This window comes from Theobroma cacao, chromosome 1 (assembly GCF_053813885.1).
Source record: "Theobroma cacao isolate CCN51 chromosome 1, ASM5381388v1, whole genome shotgun sequence".
Lineage (NCBI taxonomy): Eukaryota > Viridiplantae > Streptophyta > Magnoliopsida > Malvales > Malvaceae > Theobroma > Theobroma cacao.
In genome coordinates, this window is record NC_142639.1 from 41,164,530 (window position 1) to 41,181,017 (window position 16,488).

At 38.3% G+C, this 16,488-nt stretch overlaps 3 protein-coding genes across 4 annotated transcripts; all 3 read right to left on the reverse strand.

Moving 5' to 3' along the window:
• Positions 1–593: 593 nt before the first annotated feature.
• LOC18614372 (Polynucleotidyl transferase, ribonuclease H-like superfamily protein) lies at positions 594–2,296 on the reverse strand. Its single transcript, XM_007052108.3, has 6 exons — positions 1,873–2,296; positions 1,710–1,769; positions 1,510–1,622; positions 1,286–1,354; positions 1,112–1,163; positions 594–982 (listed from the first exon to the last, which is right to left on the reverse strand). The coding sequence occupies exons 1-6, from the start codon at positions 2,158–2,160 to the stop codon at positions 863–865; spliced, it is 702 nt and encodes a 233-aa protein (XP_007052170.3). The 5' UTR covers positions 2,161–2,296; the 3' UTR covers positions 594–862.
• Positions 2,297–2,575: 279 nt separating this feature from the next.
• LOC18614373 (uncharacterized) lies at positions 2,576–7,629 on the reverse strand. The gene is made up of 2 exons (XM_007052109.3): positions 7,044–7,629; positions 2,576–4,255 (listed from the first exon to the last, which is right to left on the reverse strand). Exons 1-2 carry the CDS (start codon positions 7,611–7,613, stop codon positions 2,684–2,686), a joined length of 2,142 nt encoding a protein of 713 aa, XP_007052171.3. The 5' UTR covers positions 7,614–7,629; the 3' UTR covers positions 2,576–2,683.
• Positions 7,630–8,072: 443 nt separating this feature from the next.
• Positions 8,073–15,434, reverse strand: LOC18614374 (protein transport protein SEC16B homolog). 2 transcript variants are annotated; one of them, XM_018129947.2, is made up of 14 exons: positions 15,291–15,433; positions 13,253–15,088; positions 12,827–13,144; positions 12,287–12,415; positions 12,053–12,175; positions 11,731–11,898; positions 11,485–11,607; positions 11,238–11,372; positions 10,814–10,941; positions 10,616–10,724; positions 10,004–10,546; positions 9,677–9,820; positions 9,285–9,577; positions 8,073–9,064 (listed from the first exon to the last, which is right to left on the reverse strand). In XM_018129947.2, the coding sequence occupies exons 2-14, from the start codon at positions 14,939–14,941 to the stop codon at positions 8,551–8,553; spliced, it is 4,416 nt and encodes a 1,471-aa protein (XP_017985436.2). In that variant the 5' UTR covers positions 14,942–15,088; positions 15,291–15,433; the 3' UTR covers positions 8,073–8,550. The 2 variants fall into 2 exon arrangements, with proteins under 2 accessions (XP_017985436.2, XP_017985437.2); XM_018129948.2 differs by lacking the exon at positions 8,073–9,064 and having other exon boundaries at positions 9,425–9,577; positions 9,677–9,789; positions 15,291–15,434.
• Between the last annotated feature and the right edge of the window lie 1,054 nt (positions 15,435–16,488).

Below are 16,488 nucleotides of genomic sequence, written 5' to 3' on the forward strand. Positions count from 1 at the left end.
ACAACCAATAAATTTTTATTAGGATTAAGAATTTAGTTGGAATTAAATAAAGTTCAAAACTCATTTAAACGTAATAAAAGATAAAAAAATTAAATAAATAAATTGTCATAATACAAAGATTTTCTTTAGATTTAAATCAAATAAATATTTAATATTTGACGATTAAATTGTTTGTGTCTATACCTTGTCGGTACTTTGAAGTGTGCATAATTTTGTTGCCTTAATCCAAATTTTAATTACAAAAAAAAAAAAAGACAACTTCTTCATCTGCTCTAATTTTGCACATGATCTCTACTAATGGAAGGCCAGCTCTTTCATGTTGGGCTTGAAGCCTGTTTCATATGAGTCGGGTACTAAAACCATTTCCCTGCCAACACCAACCCCCAAGTCCAAGCCAATCACCGACTCCCACAGAAAAACAGAGGGAAATCTGGGATCCAATTGTTCACTGTGCCACCCCAAGTGCAAAAGTTACAGTTTCTGTCATCCATATTTCCTGTTTGGTTCAATGGAACACTGTGTAGTTCCTGGTTTCTACTCTACCGCCATCAAATCACTTAGAAAGAAGAAAAAAAATGAGCAAAACAGGGACAAGAAGAAGAGACCACTCGGGATTTTCTTTGCCAATATGGTTATAAAAAGCAGCTGGAATTACATGCCAGGATATACAGATATCAGGCAGAGACATTAGAAATTGTGAAGGACTCCTATCCTATAGTTCTTCAACTCTACATCAAAAACAAGAATCAGTTCAAGTGCATAAGACTTCCAATCTCTTTGTCTGTACAAAACTGTTACCGGCGTCACTTGCCAAGAAGCAGAAAACAAGGATTTTGTTAACCTGTCAACCCACAAATTCATCTCAGGAAAAATCGATGTCTAGCGGTGCACCCCTTCTAAGTTTTTCTTGCAAATCCATCTGCTTTGGCAAAACAATTTCGATGTCCTCACCAGACATGGCAAAGTATCTCTCTAGTAATATCTGCAGAGAGCGAAATAAAGAGGGATAACAAAACAGAAACGACCTTGATTCAAATTCGATAATCTTCTTTATGAAACAAACAAAAATTATAACCAACATTTGGAAAATGTGAGAAAGCTCATCACATACCACAGCAGCATAAGCATCAGAGCTTTTCTGGCGAGCAGACTTGCCAAGACCCCTGAAAGAGAAGTGAAGAATTATGTTCTACTGACATGTATCAGACTTGAAACAATCAACAATTGTTTCAACACAGGTAATATCAAATTGCAAAAACTGCTCAAGAGAACAGAAGTAAAGTACAAGTTAATCATTCGGTATGCAGCGTCTGTGGATGTTCCATGTTCATCTTGCAGATACACTCTCCAACCCCTGCAAACATTATTTTACCAACAAATTGACATATCAAAAGCTGAAAACAAGTGCTTTTTGATGCAGATTATGTCCGTAGCAAATCGTTCCTTGAGAAATTTTAGGCAAAACTAAGCAAATCCACAAACAGTAAGAGGATATATGTAAGATATTACCTCTCCGCAGCTCGAACAGCTAGCCTTCCTGCAAGGCTGCGAACTTTGTTGGATTGAGGAGTCTCCTTTCCATCCCAAGATTTAGGAAGCCCAATTATGAATTCATCAGCCTCCTACAAATTTCCTCTCCCATTAGAGCTAATTTTGCATGGAAAGCTTTCAAGTAAAGCAAAAAAGCAATTCATTAATACAAAGAATACCTCATTTTCTGCTATCTCTAGCAGCTGTAGCTCAAGCTTTTGTCCTCTCAATTTCAAAACCTGGAAAGATAAGTCAGAACTAACAACAGCGTAAAACATAAAAACCCAGAAAAGCTAAAACGTAAAAATTTGAAAGAGGTTTGTTTGCTGGCAATAAATTTACCGTGAGAGGACGAACAGAGAAACCTTTGCTAAGGGCAAGGCCGGTGCGGGACAATCCCAAGTCTACCCCTAGACTGAACCCTCCTCTCCATTGGGGATTGCTCTTCCGGCGAAGGGCATTCGGGGGAAATTCTTGGACAGGAGACGACGAGGCCCTGAATTTCAGCTTGAAAATACAGGTTGACGTTGAGAAAAAGGGAAGAGAAGATGGGGATTTAGAGAGGGTTGGGTAAGAGTTGGTTCTGGATAGATTGAGGAACGGCTGTGATTGCAGTTGCAGTGAACACATTAGAGATAAGACTAAACAGGTAGAGCTTCGAGTTTTCCAACATCAAAGCTGATCAGTACGAGGTTGGATAAGTCATCCCGTATGTTCAGATTACAAGTACAAATAGTTCTTTATTAGAGGTAAAATCAAACTGAATTACAAGAAAATTTGTTACAGAAGTTGATCTAACCGTGTAAATGTAAGTTCAACAAATCAAGATACAGTACGTAATTAAAAATTATCGTACGAGCGTGTGAAAAGAATGAACTCGTACATGCTCCCTAGATAATCTATAGTTTACATATTCTAGGTTGATTTGTCGGACCTATGATTGACGTGGTAGAAAAAACCTATATAACCAAGTTATTCTTCGAGAGTAATGCTACTCATCCTCCACTTCTATCCCTCTTGATAAGGCACTAATTTATTGTATAAATTCAAGATGAAAACGACCAATTCAATTATGAATAAGAATTTTCAAGTTGAACCAATATATCATTGCCACATTAAGAGGGACAAATAGCATTTTGCTCAACCTAGTAGGCTATTTATTTTGCTCCTCCGGCTCATCCTCCACTTCCTCTTCTGGATCCTCCTCTGGTTCCTCCACTTCCTCTTCAACTGGCTCCGAGGAGACTGTTTTACATTCTGTTCCGGTAACTTTTTCTGATGTTGATGACAGCAATGGCTTGTCTCCGGTGGCTTGATATTCTGCTGTTGCCAAGATGGGGTTATCCATGGGAGGACTGACTGCCTTATTTTCCAAATCTAAAGCTCCATTCTCGGCCTTAAAATCAATTCCTACGGGAGGTGGAACCTCAAACTTAGCAGTGAAACATTGTTGCTGACTCACTTCATTCTTTTCAGGTTCTGTCTTTTGATTCTCTGTTTTGTTAATTCCTGCAAGTAGCGAAGCTTCAGACTTTTCCACACTAGATTGCTGCCAAGTTTCAGCTTCTACCTTAACGGCTTCTCCCCCTCTCACTTCTGATGTGGCTAATGAACCTTCAGTAAACTTATGAGGATAATGGTTTTCAGAACTTGATAATGGTGCACATGGTGCTGCTGATGTTGCAGCCAGTAGAGGTAACTGAGGGGCTGCTAACCCTGGGACTTGGGCTTGACTAAGGACATAAGTCAACAGCTGAGCTAAAACAACTTGTGGGTCAGTAACGCCTTGTTGAATTTGAGGGATGAAGGAAGGTGATGGAGCATTAAAATTAGGTGGATAAAGTGCTTGAAGTCCTGCTTCTCCATATAAAGCCCGGTGCCCGTGAAACCTCTTCAGATTTGCAATGTGCTTTTTACCAGCCAAATGGCTGTTAAAAACCACATGTGATTCACACTTGACATTGCACAACTCACACATAAAAGGAATACCCCCCTTGGGTTTGGGAGGCTCAACAGGTCTTCTAGGTCGTTCATTACCTTTCATGTATTTACCACCTCGTCCCCCTCTCATCTTACGCTTGAAACCACGTCCCCGAGCTTCAGAGGCATCCCCTAGTTTCCTTTTAGCTTTTGCAGAATCAGTAGTTGATGCCTCAGAGTTATTCACTATGTCTTTCTGCTGCTCAGTTTCTTTCTTACTGTCATTAGTAACAGCCAAGGAGGGTGACGTTTCCTGTTGATGTTGTCCCTCAGATCCCTCAACTTTCTCCAATTGAACAGCTTCTGATCCTGAATTGGGCACTTGCACACTTTGCTGTCCGGTTATGACTTTGTTCAGCTTCTGCAGCTCTTCATGTACCTGCAAGTTTTTCTTATGTCGCTTTCCATTCTTATGCTGCTCCAGGATTTCTGGTCTGTTGCAATCAACCCTGCACAGTTCACACCAAGCCATACGTGGAGGTGGCCAGAGTGGAGCAGCAGGCACTTCAGTTGGTAATGCAGCTGTAGGTGGCATTACAGCGGCTGCACCACTTGGATCTACAGAATTTGGAATTGCTGATGTCACACCATTTGGAGGAAAGTGCCTGCTGCCACTTCGGCCACGACCCCTATTATATGGAGGTGCAGAGCCATCTGGTCTGGGGCCACGGTTACCAACATGACCCCGGCCGCCCCCTCTAGAAGACCTACCACCCCTCCTTCCACCCCTAGATGCAGGTTGCATCTGTAGAATAGATTCGAAGATGAGGTGCAACATGAAATCACATAGGTACTAAATTGACAGGATGAAATTAACATCAGAATAATAAGGTTAAATACATTCTCAACAGAGTAACATAAATTAAAACCGATCACACAGCTGTAGCAACATAACAGAAAATAGACAATGGACTTACGAGTTTTGGCAACATGCTGATGAATTGACCTTATAATAAATCAGACAGATGACAAGCTTAAGACTCAGATGCAGTAAATTGTGACGGGTTTTGGACAATATCAAAAACAAACAGCACAACAAGAGAAATATCCAATAGTTAACGCACACAACAATCACATTAAGCTTATAGAACACGAGCCTGTGAATAAGCCGAAAAATTAAAGCTACTAAAGAATTTTTATCAGAGAATTTGAATTGGGACTACAACAATACTTGTAAGAATGTTCACCCAAGAGAAAACTCTGAGAAATCATGTATAACGCAGGCATAAAAAGGTCTACGCACTTTAATTAAACAAAAATGCTATAATGTACACAAAAGCAAATATTTCAAGGAGGCCAGAAAGAAGAAGAAGAAGGAAGAATAAGCTGTTCAAAGTCATAGGCTAGCTTGAGACTTCCACAAGTAATTTTGGCACATTGCACACTAGTTATTAAACAACCGATCCTATTCTCTCTAGATCTATATCAAACAACAAAAAACTTGAAATTTCTATACAGAACACCTAAATTTGTTATCTCTATCCATTTCTAGAGCACCTAAGACTGACTAAACATATGTGATATTCCGACTATCAGTGAGAAGAAATTGAACCATATTTAATATATAAAAGCAGTGACACTTCTGTTTAGAAGGGACAGGGTTATCCAAAGTAAAACATCAAGATGGCTCAAGAATTTAAGTCCTCCAATGATCTGGGAAATATAATTTCTCAAAATGAAAAAATTCAGCTGCTTTCTCAGGGACAACTAGAATTAAGAAATTTAAAACTAACACTCAAAAGTGTTTGGAAAAGCCTTTTTGTTTAATATTGTTATGTAACTTCCCTTCTGTAAAGCGTTGAGATGGCATCACCCATAAATGCTATAATTACTTTTAACTGAGAGGACCTTACCATGGAGATAAAGTCATATAAATAAGAAAATGGCAGTTGCTGTGGTTCAATGGTCAGGGAATCTTGGGGGGAAGGGGGAAATAATACAAAGGAAAGACCCACCAGAAATTCTATGCCAAAAGATTCTCAAAGTACTCCCCATCTAAAGTTTGGTCAGTATCAAGACAGAAGGAGATCTAGCAATCCTTGAGAACTCCGAATTTAAAACACTGGCCATGGATTCGATGCTCACCTAAGTCCAACATGAAAACTAAAGAAATTGAAATAGTGCATCAGTGAACAATTGCCACAGAATATAGCAGGTGGTAATCAGAGGAAAAAGAAAAAACAAGATAAGTGCCACATCCTTTAACTATGTGGGTGCCAAATGACTCAATTGAAAATTGCCACACAGTAAAGCAGTGGAAAAAGCATAAGAGCTGGCTCATTATGATTATAATTATGAGCCATGGACTAAACCAAATGATAGCAATCAAACCCAACAGTGCTGGTTAACAAAATATTGAAGTTCTAGCACACAGAAAAGTTTGGGAATGAAAAATATCACTTGATTCAATGGAGCACATCAGCAAAGGGTGCTCTCAGGCCACATGAGCCCTAAAGCAACCAGTAAAGACCTATCACTATTCATCCATAACATGACACCCAAAGCTACAGCCACAAATTATTGCAAACTTTTATGTTACATATCACTGTCTTTATTTGGTTGCTCTAGGGATTTGTGACCAATTAAACTGTTTGTCTTCTAATATCTTGCAAGTAAAGGGGATGAGTGCCAAGAATTCAGTACCTATAAGCTCTGTTGACCAATGGACATTCCCATATAAGCCTGATGGAGCACGACAAGACATTTACTCCAACATATATGATATCAATATTATGGAAGCCAAGCTATTACATAACCTTCAACCTAGCATAAAGACTGCAAATAATAAAATAGACAACATCTTCAATCAGTATGTAAAATATTTGAGGAAAGCCAAGAATGGGATCCTTGAGCTCCTCAGAAACAAAATAAAAAGGGGTGACTCCACCTTGAGCCGATCCAACAAAATCTTATTTGAGCTAAAACTCAAATGGACTCAGCCCAGTCCTTTGATAAGAAATCTTTGCTGTACAATTCTCTTAATTTGCTACAAGATACCAAGGCTTTAAAACAAGAAGAAATCTATGCCCAGTCATATGTAGCATTGGTACTCTAAAGATAGACAAACACGAATTAATACAGCAAAGACTTTAACAAGATCATATATAGTTGCTTAAGCTAGGCTCATTTTAACTTAGAAACTGGGCAAAGTGCTAAACTGAGCCAAGTCCAGGCAACTGATTGTTATTGACAGTCCAAATACCATATCCACACATCACATCAACCAACAAACATTGTTAATTCATCCATTAACAAGTTTCAGAAGCAAAGCATTTTCCAAACCATGATTCTTACCATGTCTTAGCTAATTCAATTACAATACAATTTCCAATCACAACATTGGCCATTTTGGACACCAATGACAAGTCTCGTTCTTCCATGAACATCAAATTTTAAAACTTTTCAAGCAATTTAAACAAATTGGCAATCACCAAACTTTTAGAAAAATAAAATAAGATAATTCGAATATATTGTTCTTCAGGATTCAACCTTATGGCTCATGGAAGAAAATGTATATACAAAAGAACCCTAACCTGAGGGGGCCAATTATCCCTCTGGGCCAAATCCATATTCCCCACAAAATTCGCCGTCGCAAAGCCGGAATCCGATCCCGTCACCGGAACTACCTGCTGCTGCTGCTGCTGAGGCTCCACTGCAGGCTGCGGTTGATAGTAAACGGTTGGCTGATTGCGGTGGGCAGCGTCCAAGGGGACGCCGGGAGGGTGAATGGGAGCAGCGTCTTGACAAAACAGCGAGTATTGTTGGGAAGAAGAATCTTGAGGAGGAGGGTAATACTGGTATTGCTGTTGTTGTCGTCCTTGATCATATTGATACTGGTGTTGATTGGTGTAGGAATAGTAGGCGGCTGATTGATCGTACTGAGAAGGATCATATGCCTGCTGATATTGGTATTGCTGTTGGGAGGGTTGCTGCTTCGCCGTGTACTCCATCACTCTTCCGCAACTTTTCTTTGAACCAAAACAAAGAATTGCATAAACAAAATAATGTCTCCGCAAGAGAAATTGAAATGGATATATCCTCCTAAATTGGCAAAGGTCGTGAATATATTCTCCTAGATTGCTTATTCTTTTTTGTTTGTGCATTGTTTGGGAAAATTGCATTTGGTGTCCCCGGATCTTGTTTATTGACGGCCACATACTTCGAAAATTACAATATTATTTATTTATTATTCATTTCTCATGCCACCTTATTTTATTTTAATTTAAAATAATTATCATCTAAATCCCGAATTAATCATTCTTGACCCAAAATAAAAAAATTAAATAATTACTTTATGAAATAATTATTCTATTCCGTTTATACAATTTCGTTTTACCATTTTTATTTAACATAATTTTATTTCACTATTCGATTCATGAAATAGTTATTTTGTTCCGTGTTTATCGAATCCGAATGGTTGGAGTGAGAAAAAGAGGAATTCCAATTCTCCAATGGGTGAAATATTTTCAACTTGCCTGATAAGTATCACTTTGATGTGAGATTGATGATAAATATATTGGTATCATTATCTGCATGGAGGACGACAAATGAAAGAAGATAGAGGCAACAAAGCATCCAGATATCCCATATTTTATTATGCTATATAATATAATTATTATTCAGATTTAACGGGAAAAAAAATTACTAGCACTACTACTGGTTTAGACTTTAGAAATGGAACCAAAAGAATATGTATTTTCAGTTTTCAGTTAGCAACTTCTTCAAATTTATATGAGGGATGAGCCCTCTTTTGGCGCCTCTTTGGTCCATCGCATGGCTCTTGCATGATGAACGAACTGTTTCCTGTACAAGAACGCAGTTACATGCCCATGTCATTGGTTTCTCAAACGAAGGAATGGCCGCAACGCCAGGGGCATTCAGACCAATTCTTGGCCTAAAAAGTACATATATAACAGGATCATGAAGGGGTTTCACCAAAAACAGAAACTCCCGATCAGTGCCATCCGTCATTCCCCCATCTCCCTTCCCCGCGGCAAAATGGGGTGATTATAGTATACACAACAATAACCGGAGCACACCTCAAAGCTTGATTTCGTGAAGGTCTTCACCGGAATTAGTGTCAGCATATGACGATGAAGGCATAACTAGGGCTTCTCCTAGAGGTTTTATTTCCCTTGTCTTAGAAAGATTGGAAGCATCATTGAGGCTTCCGCTCCAGGATGCTGTACGTCGAGAGTTGCTGTCTTCTACTGCTGCTACCCTTTTGTGCACTATATTATCCACACTAGGAAACCGCTGCATAGTCACTGATGATGATGATGATGATAGTGATACTGATGCAGATGCTGGTGTTGAGAATGATGGTACTGGAGATGATGAATCTTGATTAAAAGATGATGGTGAACTTTCATTGGTCAGGACTGCTTCCTGAATGTTTTCCCCAGTGTTTTTAACCATCTCTTCAGTAGGTGTAACAGGAGAAGGGATGAAAAACTTAGGACTAGAACCGGAAACAGGTTTGGCAGATGGAATAGAAGGTGACTGGAATAAATTTACAGGGCTTCCCCGACTCTTGTTGAATGTGTCAACGTACCTGAAATAATTTTAAAAAGTTTGATTAAAGGAGAAAATTTAAGTTAAAACATAGACTAACAACTAATGATAATTAAATTAGTACAAGAAAGAGAACACTGAGACAGCCACAAGCTAAGGAGAATAAGCATTCAAGTACTGATAGTTGAATGCCCCCACCTTCCACACCCCACAGGGAGAGAGTGCTCATAACAACCTAATAAGTTAATTAATGCTAATACCTTGAGCGAACACCCATACGTGCACGAGCAGAATACTGGTTTGAACTGGGTGGAATTGGTGGAATTCCTGAGCTCTGATCAGAAGAGATGGGGCTTTTATTATCACTACTAGTGTGAACGCTTTCGAATTTGGGCGAATCTTTTATACTGAGATCATTCATGCCATTCTGGAAAGCTGCACTCGTGGGTGGAGGTGGCAAGGCTGCTTCCTCAGCTGGAGGTTCAGCTCCTTCCTCAACCCATCTCTTGAGCTTTTCATCATAATAGAATTTGTTTGTCTCACCCAGTTTAGCCTGCATGTTCAACATGGCATGCAGAAGAAGCTCAATTTTAATTAAGAAAATATTTTGTATAAAAAATCATCTTTAAAAATTTAGCTCACTCCAAACTACCTGACGATGTGGCTGAGATCTTAGGACCAAACCAAAGGTCTTTTGGAACAGCTGTGAGCCAAATCGACCAAAACGAGATGACCCACTTGACACTGCTGCTTTTTCTTGTGTCCCTGATGAGTTAGTTTCATTGGATGAATTAACCTTATCAAAAAGAAAAAACCACCCATAAGATCACAGCCTTTTGTTGCACCATTTGTCCCAAGGAATAGAAAAAAATACAGATGTGGGGAAGAGTGAGAAACTCTTCTTTACATGCCAATTAAAAGAGAACTCGTGTGTGTGTGTGTGTAAAGAACTTCAATCCACAGCTATTTAAGCAGTTACCTTTCTGTTGCTATGACCAAAGTCTGGCTCCGAGATACTTCTACCAGTCATTGTCGATAGGTCGGTCTGACCAGTCCATTCACTAATGGGTTCCATTGATGCAGAAGGCAATAGTGATGGCATGGTCATTGTTGATTCCACTGATGCAGAAGGCATTAGTGATGGCATGGCCATTTTTGATTCCACTGATGCAGAAGGCCTTAGTGATGGCATGGCCATTTTTGATTCCACTGATGCAGAAGGCATTAGTGATGGCATGGCCATTTTTGATTCCACTGATGCAGAAGGCATTAGTGATGGCATGGCCATTGTTGATGCCATTGATGGAGAAGACATTAGCGATTGCACCGCTATTGTTGGTTGACTGTCAGATGCCTTTGAGCCCCCTGGGTGCTGGGGAAACTCATTTCCATGAACACTGCTATGCAATGTTGAGGGTGGAGGTGGAGGTTGGCCTCCAACAACACGTTGAGCAGTATTATCAAAGAATGTGAGCAATTTACCAACCAGTTTGTTTGGAGTCAAATTTGTATTGTAACCACCCTGCACATTAAATTGTCCTTTTTATTCTATAAAGAAGAAAGATTATATGATCTAATGACAAAGAGATACCTGCTGGTGGATTCTTAATCGTTCCTCAAGAGATGATACTAATTGTCTCCAAGTCTCCACTTCAGGTGCTCGGCCAGTTTTCGAAGACTTCAAAATGGCTTGACAGTATCTGAACCAACATATCATGTAAAAAAAATAAGGGTCAACCTAAATTAGTGACAACCATCAGGCTATATGCTATAAGTACCTCAGACTTACTTCAAAGAATCAGCCACTTTTCCAACTTCAGCCAGCATGTAAGCATAAATAAGCTTATATGGCTGAAACGGTAGGAGGAGATACTGAGAATTTCCTAGCACCTTCGAGTATTCATACAGTTCTGTCCTCTGCCCAGATATTAAAAGGCTAGTTATGTGGTGCTACTACGGAAGGTGGAGATAAAATGAAAGCAAAACATTATAGTTGGTCAAAATTCAAATTAGTAACTACTTCACAAGAACCAAAAAGAAGGTTACTAGTTCTAAAATACAAAACGTTTGCATGCCAGAGACAACAAGAGAAAGACTGAAATCAAGATTCACTGTCAGTAAGTATTAAAAGCCTACAATAAATAAAGGTCAACTGCTGCATCACTGTTTGAATGGTTCTATCAATATCAGATGAAAGGGTAACGCTTAGATACCTGAATAGCCTCGGGACTAGCATACGTTCGTGGACAATTCCAATGATCAGCGCCAATAAGACAAAGTCTTGCACCATCTGAATATGGCTCAAAGTTGGTTTCTGCAACTAAATAGCAAATGTGCGCAGCAGCAACCTGTGCAATTGGTTTTGAGGACAAAGAGAAATTATTCTAATGAATGCAGAGAAAGGAGCAAAAAGAAAGGAGATAGAATGACTTAAACCAGTAAGGCCTGTATGCAGCCTACCTCAGCCCTCTCCTTCCACAAGCAATCTCCAAGATGAATAATAACAAGCTCATCATCTTTTGTTCTGTTAGCTATTATGATGGCTAAGTTCTCTTCCCATCCATCCAACATATTAGCTCCAATCTGTAGTACACATATACATCTGAACAACTGAGAAAAGATGGTTGAAAAGCTCTAAGAAAGCAACAGGCAAAAATCCAAAAAGGAGAACGATCTTTTCAATGCAAGAGCTCAAATCATATACACCTGTCCAGGCTGGTTGGCAGTATGTACATAACCAGGGAGATTGCTACTAGGGGAAACTGTGGAAAACACATCTGCAGGTTGGCCTGCAATTAGTAGGCATAATGTCCGCAATGGTGATCCAGCTTTTAATTGCTTGAGTGCCATTAGCTTCACAGTATCACCATAAAACTGCATGCATTCGTAATTTCAATTATCAGAAAGAAGAAATCAAGCCTCAAATCCTAGTAGGTCAATTCAATACTGATAAAAGTAGATCAACCAAGGTCCATTCTGAACACATACAATAGAACAATAAACATAAGTGAAATGCGATTGCAAGAACCTGATCACCAAGCTGAGATGCAATAACAAGAGCTGGTCCCCACAGTTGACCTTCCTGTGCTAATTCTAACGCTTCTTTCTTTCTACCAGAGACAAGAAGCTTCTGTACCTCAAGAGCAGTAGCCTAAACCAATAATAGATGCCTATTAAGGAAATATCAATGAAAATTTTTTGAGAAAAAAAGCAGGACAAATAAAATTATTAGAAGAAAGCCGAAAGGGTAGGCTATCCATACCTGCATCTGTGCTTCTGAGGGCAAGTTCTGCAAGCAGTGCATGAAAGCACCATATGCACTTGATTGCACTCCCTTCCCTTTCACAGACCCTAAAAGCTTAGCAATGGCTAACTCTGGGTAATCGCTTTCCTAATGTTAAACAAAAAGGATAGAAAAGCAGAAAAGAAGAAAGAAAAGAACAACAGAGGGTCAGAGCTCTGTATTATGTCCATGAGATAGTTGCTAAATTTGAGGTCTTGCGGTGGAAAATGGAAGGAAATCGAATGATTGAGTTAAGCTTATATTTCTGTCTTAAAAAGGAACCAAAACCTCAAATTAATGAAGCACGACAAGCCATATTACTAGTGAAAAACCATCACAATTATGTAACTGCAGGGAGCAGTAAATTGAATTAAAAAAAAGGTGTACAAAAATTCAAGAAAGTATATTAAGAAACCAAGTTAATTTATAATGTCATTCCAGTCAACCTGATATAAACAGAAAAGCAGAAAAAACAATCACAGTAACATTGAAAAGGGAATTTATTTAGCAGTAATTCACCTTCAAAGTTTGGTCAGTGCCAAAAGGAGACCGAAGTTTTCCATAGTACTGACATGAAATTTTCAGTAAAGAAAAAAGCAACCTCAAAACTTCTCCTCTGTAGCCCATGCTTGAAGATTCACAGTTCGCAATCCTTTCATCAATCCACTTATACAACTCTTTATTTCCAATATTCCCACCAACCAAAGGACCAGGGAAGAATTGCTGGCACAATGTCTGAAAGTAATCATTAGCGCCAAATCCAAAGCTAGAAGCATCACTGTTGTCGTTGACAACTTCCATCAAATTTAGAACATTGATCACACCTGCTACAGAGCCCTTCACAGAAAACAAACACTAGCTTGATGTCTACAGTAGCAGCACAAAGATTGTAACAAAGCGGAAACTTGAACTACCTAAATCAAGCAAGAAAAGAACATGACCTACCTGGTATCCATACACTGAGGTTGTGTGAGACAAACTGTTGTTTTTCATGACAACAAGTTTTCCACCAAATCCGAACGTAACTAGAGCATGGGGAGGGCGTCCAGCAGAAGACCTTCCCTCATTGGGTGAAGAATAAAATGAAGTGCTAGTTTGAAGTGGCTGTTGAGGATGATTTCCTGATTTCTGAGCATCAATGAAAGCAGGTCTGAACTGCATCTGTTGGTCCGACAGAACAGTTGTCTGATTATTAAACTGAGTATAACTCTGAGCTGGAATAAAGCTTTGAAACCTAGAGACCTCAGCACTGTGAGAAATAGTCTGACTTAGCTGTTCATAAGGAGCAACTGATCTAGAAGGTTCAAATCCATTTTGTTGCTCTGCATGATTATCTACAAGAGCCACAGGACTATAAAGGTTTCCTAATTGCTTGGTTTCAGAAGAAACTTCTGTTCCTCTCTTGGAAACTGAGTAAGCTTGGAAACTATTCGAATTTTGCTGATGGTAGTTGCTTGCAGATTCACCCTGATTCATAACATGGTCTTGACTACCAAAGGCTTGAGACTCATAGCTTTCAATATTACTATTTTGATATCGCTGATTATGATCTATGGTTGCTGACTGATCTACAGCTGGAGTGTAAGACTCCAACATCTTCCATTCTTGGGCAATCGTATCATAGTACCAACCAGGGTACTGGGGATCAAACACCATATGTGCAGGGTACTCTGCATTTCCTTGTGAAATCTGATTCCAGTAAGAGGCATTGGAATTCCCAAAATCCTCAGCTAAAGTTCCCATAACAGACTGAGCTGTTTGCTGCAAAGAATAGGTGTCCATTTTTTTATTTGAAATAGCATAGGGACTAGCTGAATGTGACACACCCAAACTTTCTTGTGAATTCATGGTTGCATTCACATCATATCCCTCTACCTGATACCATTGCCCAGTATTTGAATCATATCTCCATCCAGGGTAAAGATTTTCCCAGTACTGACTGTTGCTCAAATCTTGCCCATCGACATTTTGTTCTGATCCCACACCATAGTATTGAACATCATTATTTTGCAGATAGCTAGAAGCAGTCAAATCAGAAACTGAATCCCCTGATACACCAGCAGTAGTGTTAAATTCCATTGCCGAATCATCCTTAATCCCCACTTCAGCAAAAGGGTCTTCAGAATTATCCCCCAAATCATTAAAAATTTCAGAGTATGTCCTAAATCCACCACTACTGTGAATATTTGTATCAGAGTTAAAAGAGCTCCACTGAACCTCTTTCACACCAGTACCCGAAGCTACACCACTCTTACTGGTTTCTCTATCCAATACACCCTCCTCTCCCAACCCAATTTCACTACACTCCTTCACATTACTAGGTGCCACTGAACTGCTCTCATTAGCAGCCACAGTATCCTCATTAGCATCCAATAATGCCGAATCACCACCATCTTCTCCACCCTTTTCTGCTTCTAAACTAAAATCAACATCCTTCCCATCAGAATCAACTCCAGCAGGGCTGGTTTCACTAATAGTCAAATTAGAAAAAGCTTTTACTTCCTGCGAATCAATAGCTTCGACTACAAAATTTTGGCTGGATCCAGTAAAATCAAAGTCGTCGTCATCATTGACCAACTTGTCAAAAAAATCCTCATCCAACTGATCCTCCACTTCAAATGGAGGAGATGCCATCTAATAATCAAAAACCTAAACTCTTCCTATTAATGCTCCCCTTTCACAATTCCACTCCCCTCCTATAAACTCACCAGCATTCTATTCACTGTATAAATATAAAATACCGCTTACAGAAATCCAAAACAACCAAATCCCATTTAATACCTGCCAAAAAAAACCCAAAACACATGACCTGAATTAGTGATTTGGGTTTTTGAAAGACTTCTTTTCTGCTTAAACAAATCCCAGTAAAAAACAAAAGAACTAGTTGAATTCCCAGTTAAAAAAAGAAAAACACTCAATAAATAAAACCCAATGAGGGAAAAACTCGAAAGGAAACAGAAGTGAAAGAGAGAGATCGAGTTACCTTGGAAGATAGAAATAGAATTTGGCAGAAGAGAGAGCGGCAGAAGATTAAAAGAGAGATTGCAGACAAAAAGTGGATTTTGGCGCAGAGAGATTGCCTCGCCCCTCAAAAACACTAAATTAATTTTGCCAAATAATTATACTCCTTTACTTCCGTGTACAAGACTTTTTGGCAGCACGTGACGGCCCTGCATTGACCAAAATTTTTCTTTTGTATAATAAGCAAAAATCTAGGTTGTAGCTGACAGTTTCATTTTAAGTGAGACCCATAAATTTAATTTTATTTTTTAAAATTTTAATTATTAATTTTTAAATAAAATATTTTTATTTTAAAATTTTAATCAAAATTATACGAAAACTTATTAACTTTTTAAATAAATACTCCGTTTTAAAAAAAGTCTTCATTAGATATATAAATCTGTTTTGGTTAATTTAATAAAATAAAAATATTATTATTATATAATTTTATCTTTTATTAAATTTAAAAATTATTATTATATAATTTTATTAATTTAAAAAAAATGAAAGGGTCCTGATCAAGGTCCGTCCAACGGCCCAATCGAGTCTCCCAATGGAACATTGGAGCTCCTTTAAGGAGCCTGATCAAGGCTCTCAAGAGAACATTGATATGGTGCTCTTCATGGGTAGTTGGTGTGTGCAAGGATGTCGGTGGTAAATCTAAGAAAAAAAGCACTAAAAAAAATATTTTAGATATTTTATATTTAATATTAATGTCACATTTGAACGAAGTGTTTATTTTAAAAATTAATTGATTTTTATATAATTTTGATTAAAATTTATAAATGAAGGTATTTTACCCTTAATTTTTTAGATAAATTATTATGAAGTTGCTTATTTTGGTTGCAATGGGAGATTATGCGTACCTAAAACCCTAAAAAAATGATAAATTAATGTGTAAAAAATGTTGATTTATTGGAAAGAAATTGATTGACCTTTGTGTTAATGGTGGAAATCTAACAATTATATTATTCATTATTTCCTTGATTTTGTTATTAACCACTAATCATCACACTGTTGCCCTATGAGAGAGTTGACATTTTGAGTTAAGTAGTGAATTTCCAAGTGGTCTCAACCATATTATTTTATTAATTTAATTGTTTATTAGTAAAAGTTAATTATATATAAAAGACAATTAATGTTTCAACTACATGTTATCAAAATTTTATAATATTAATGCT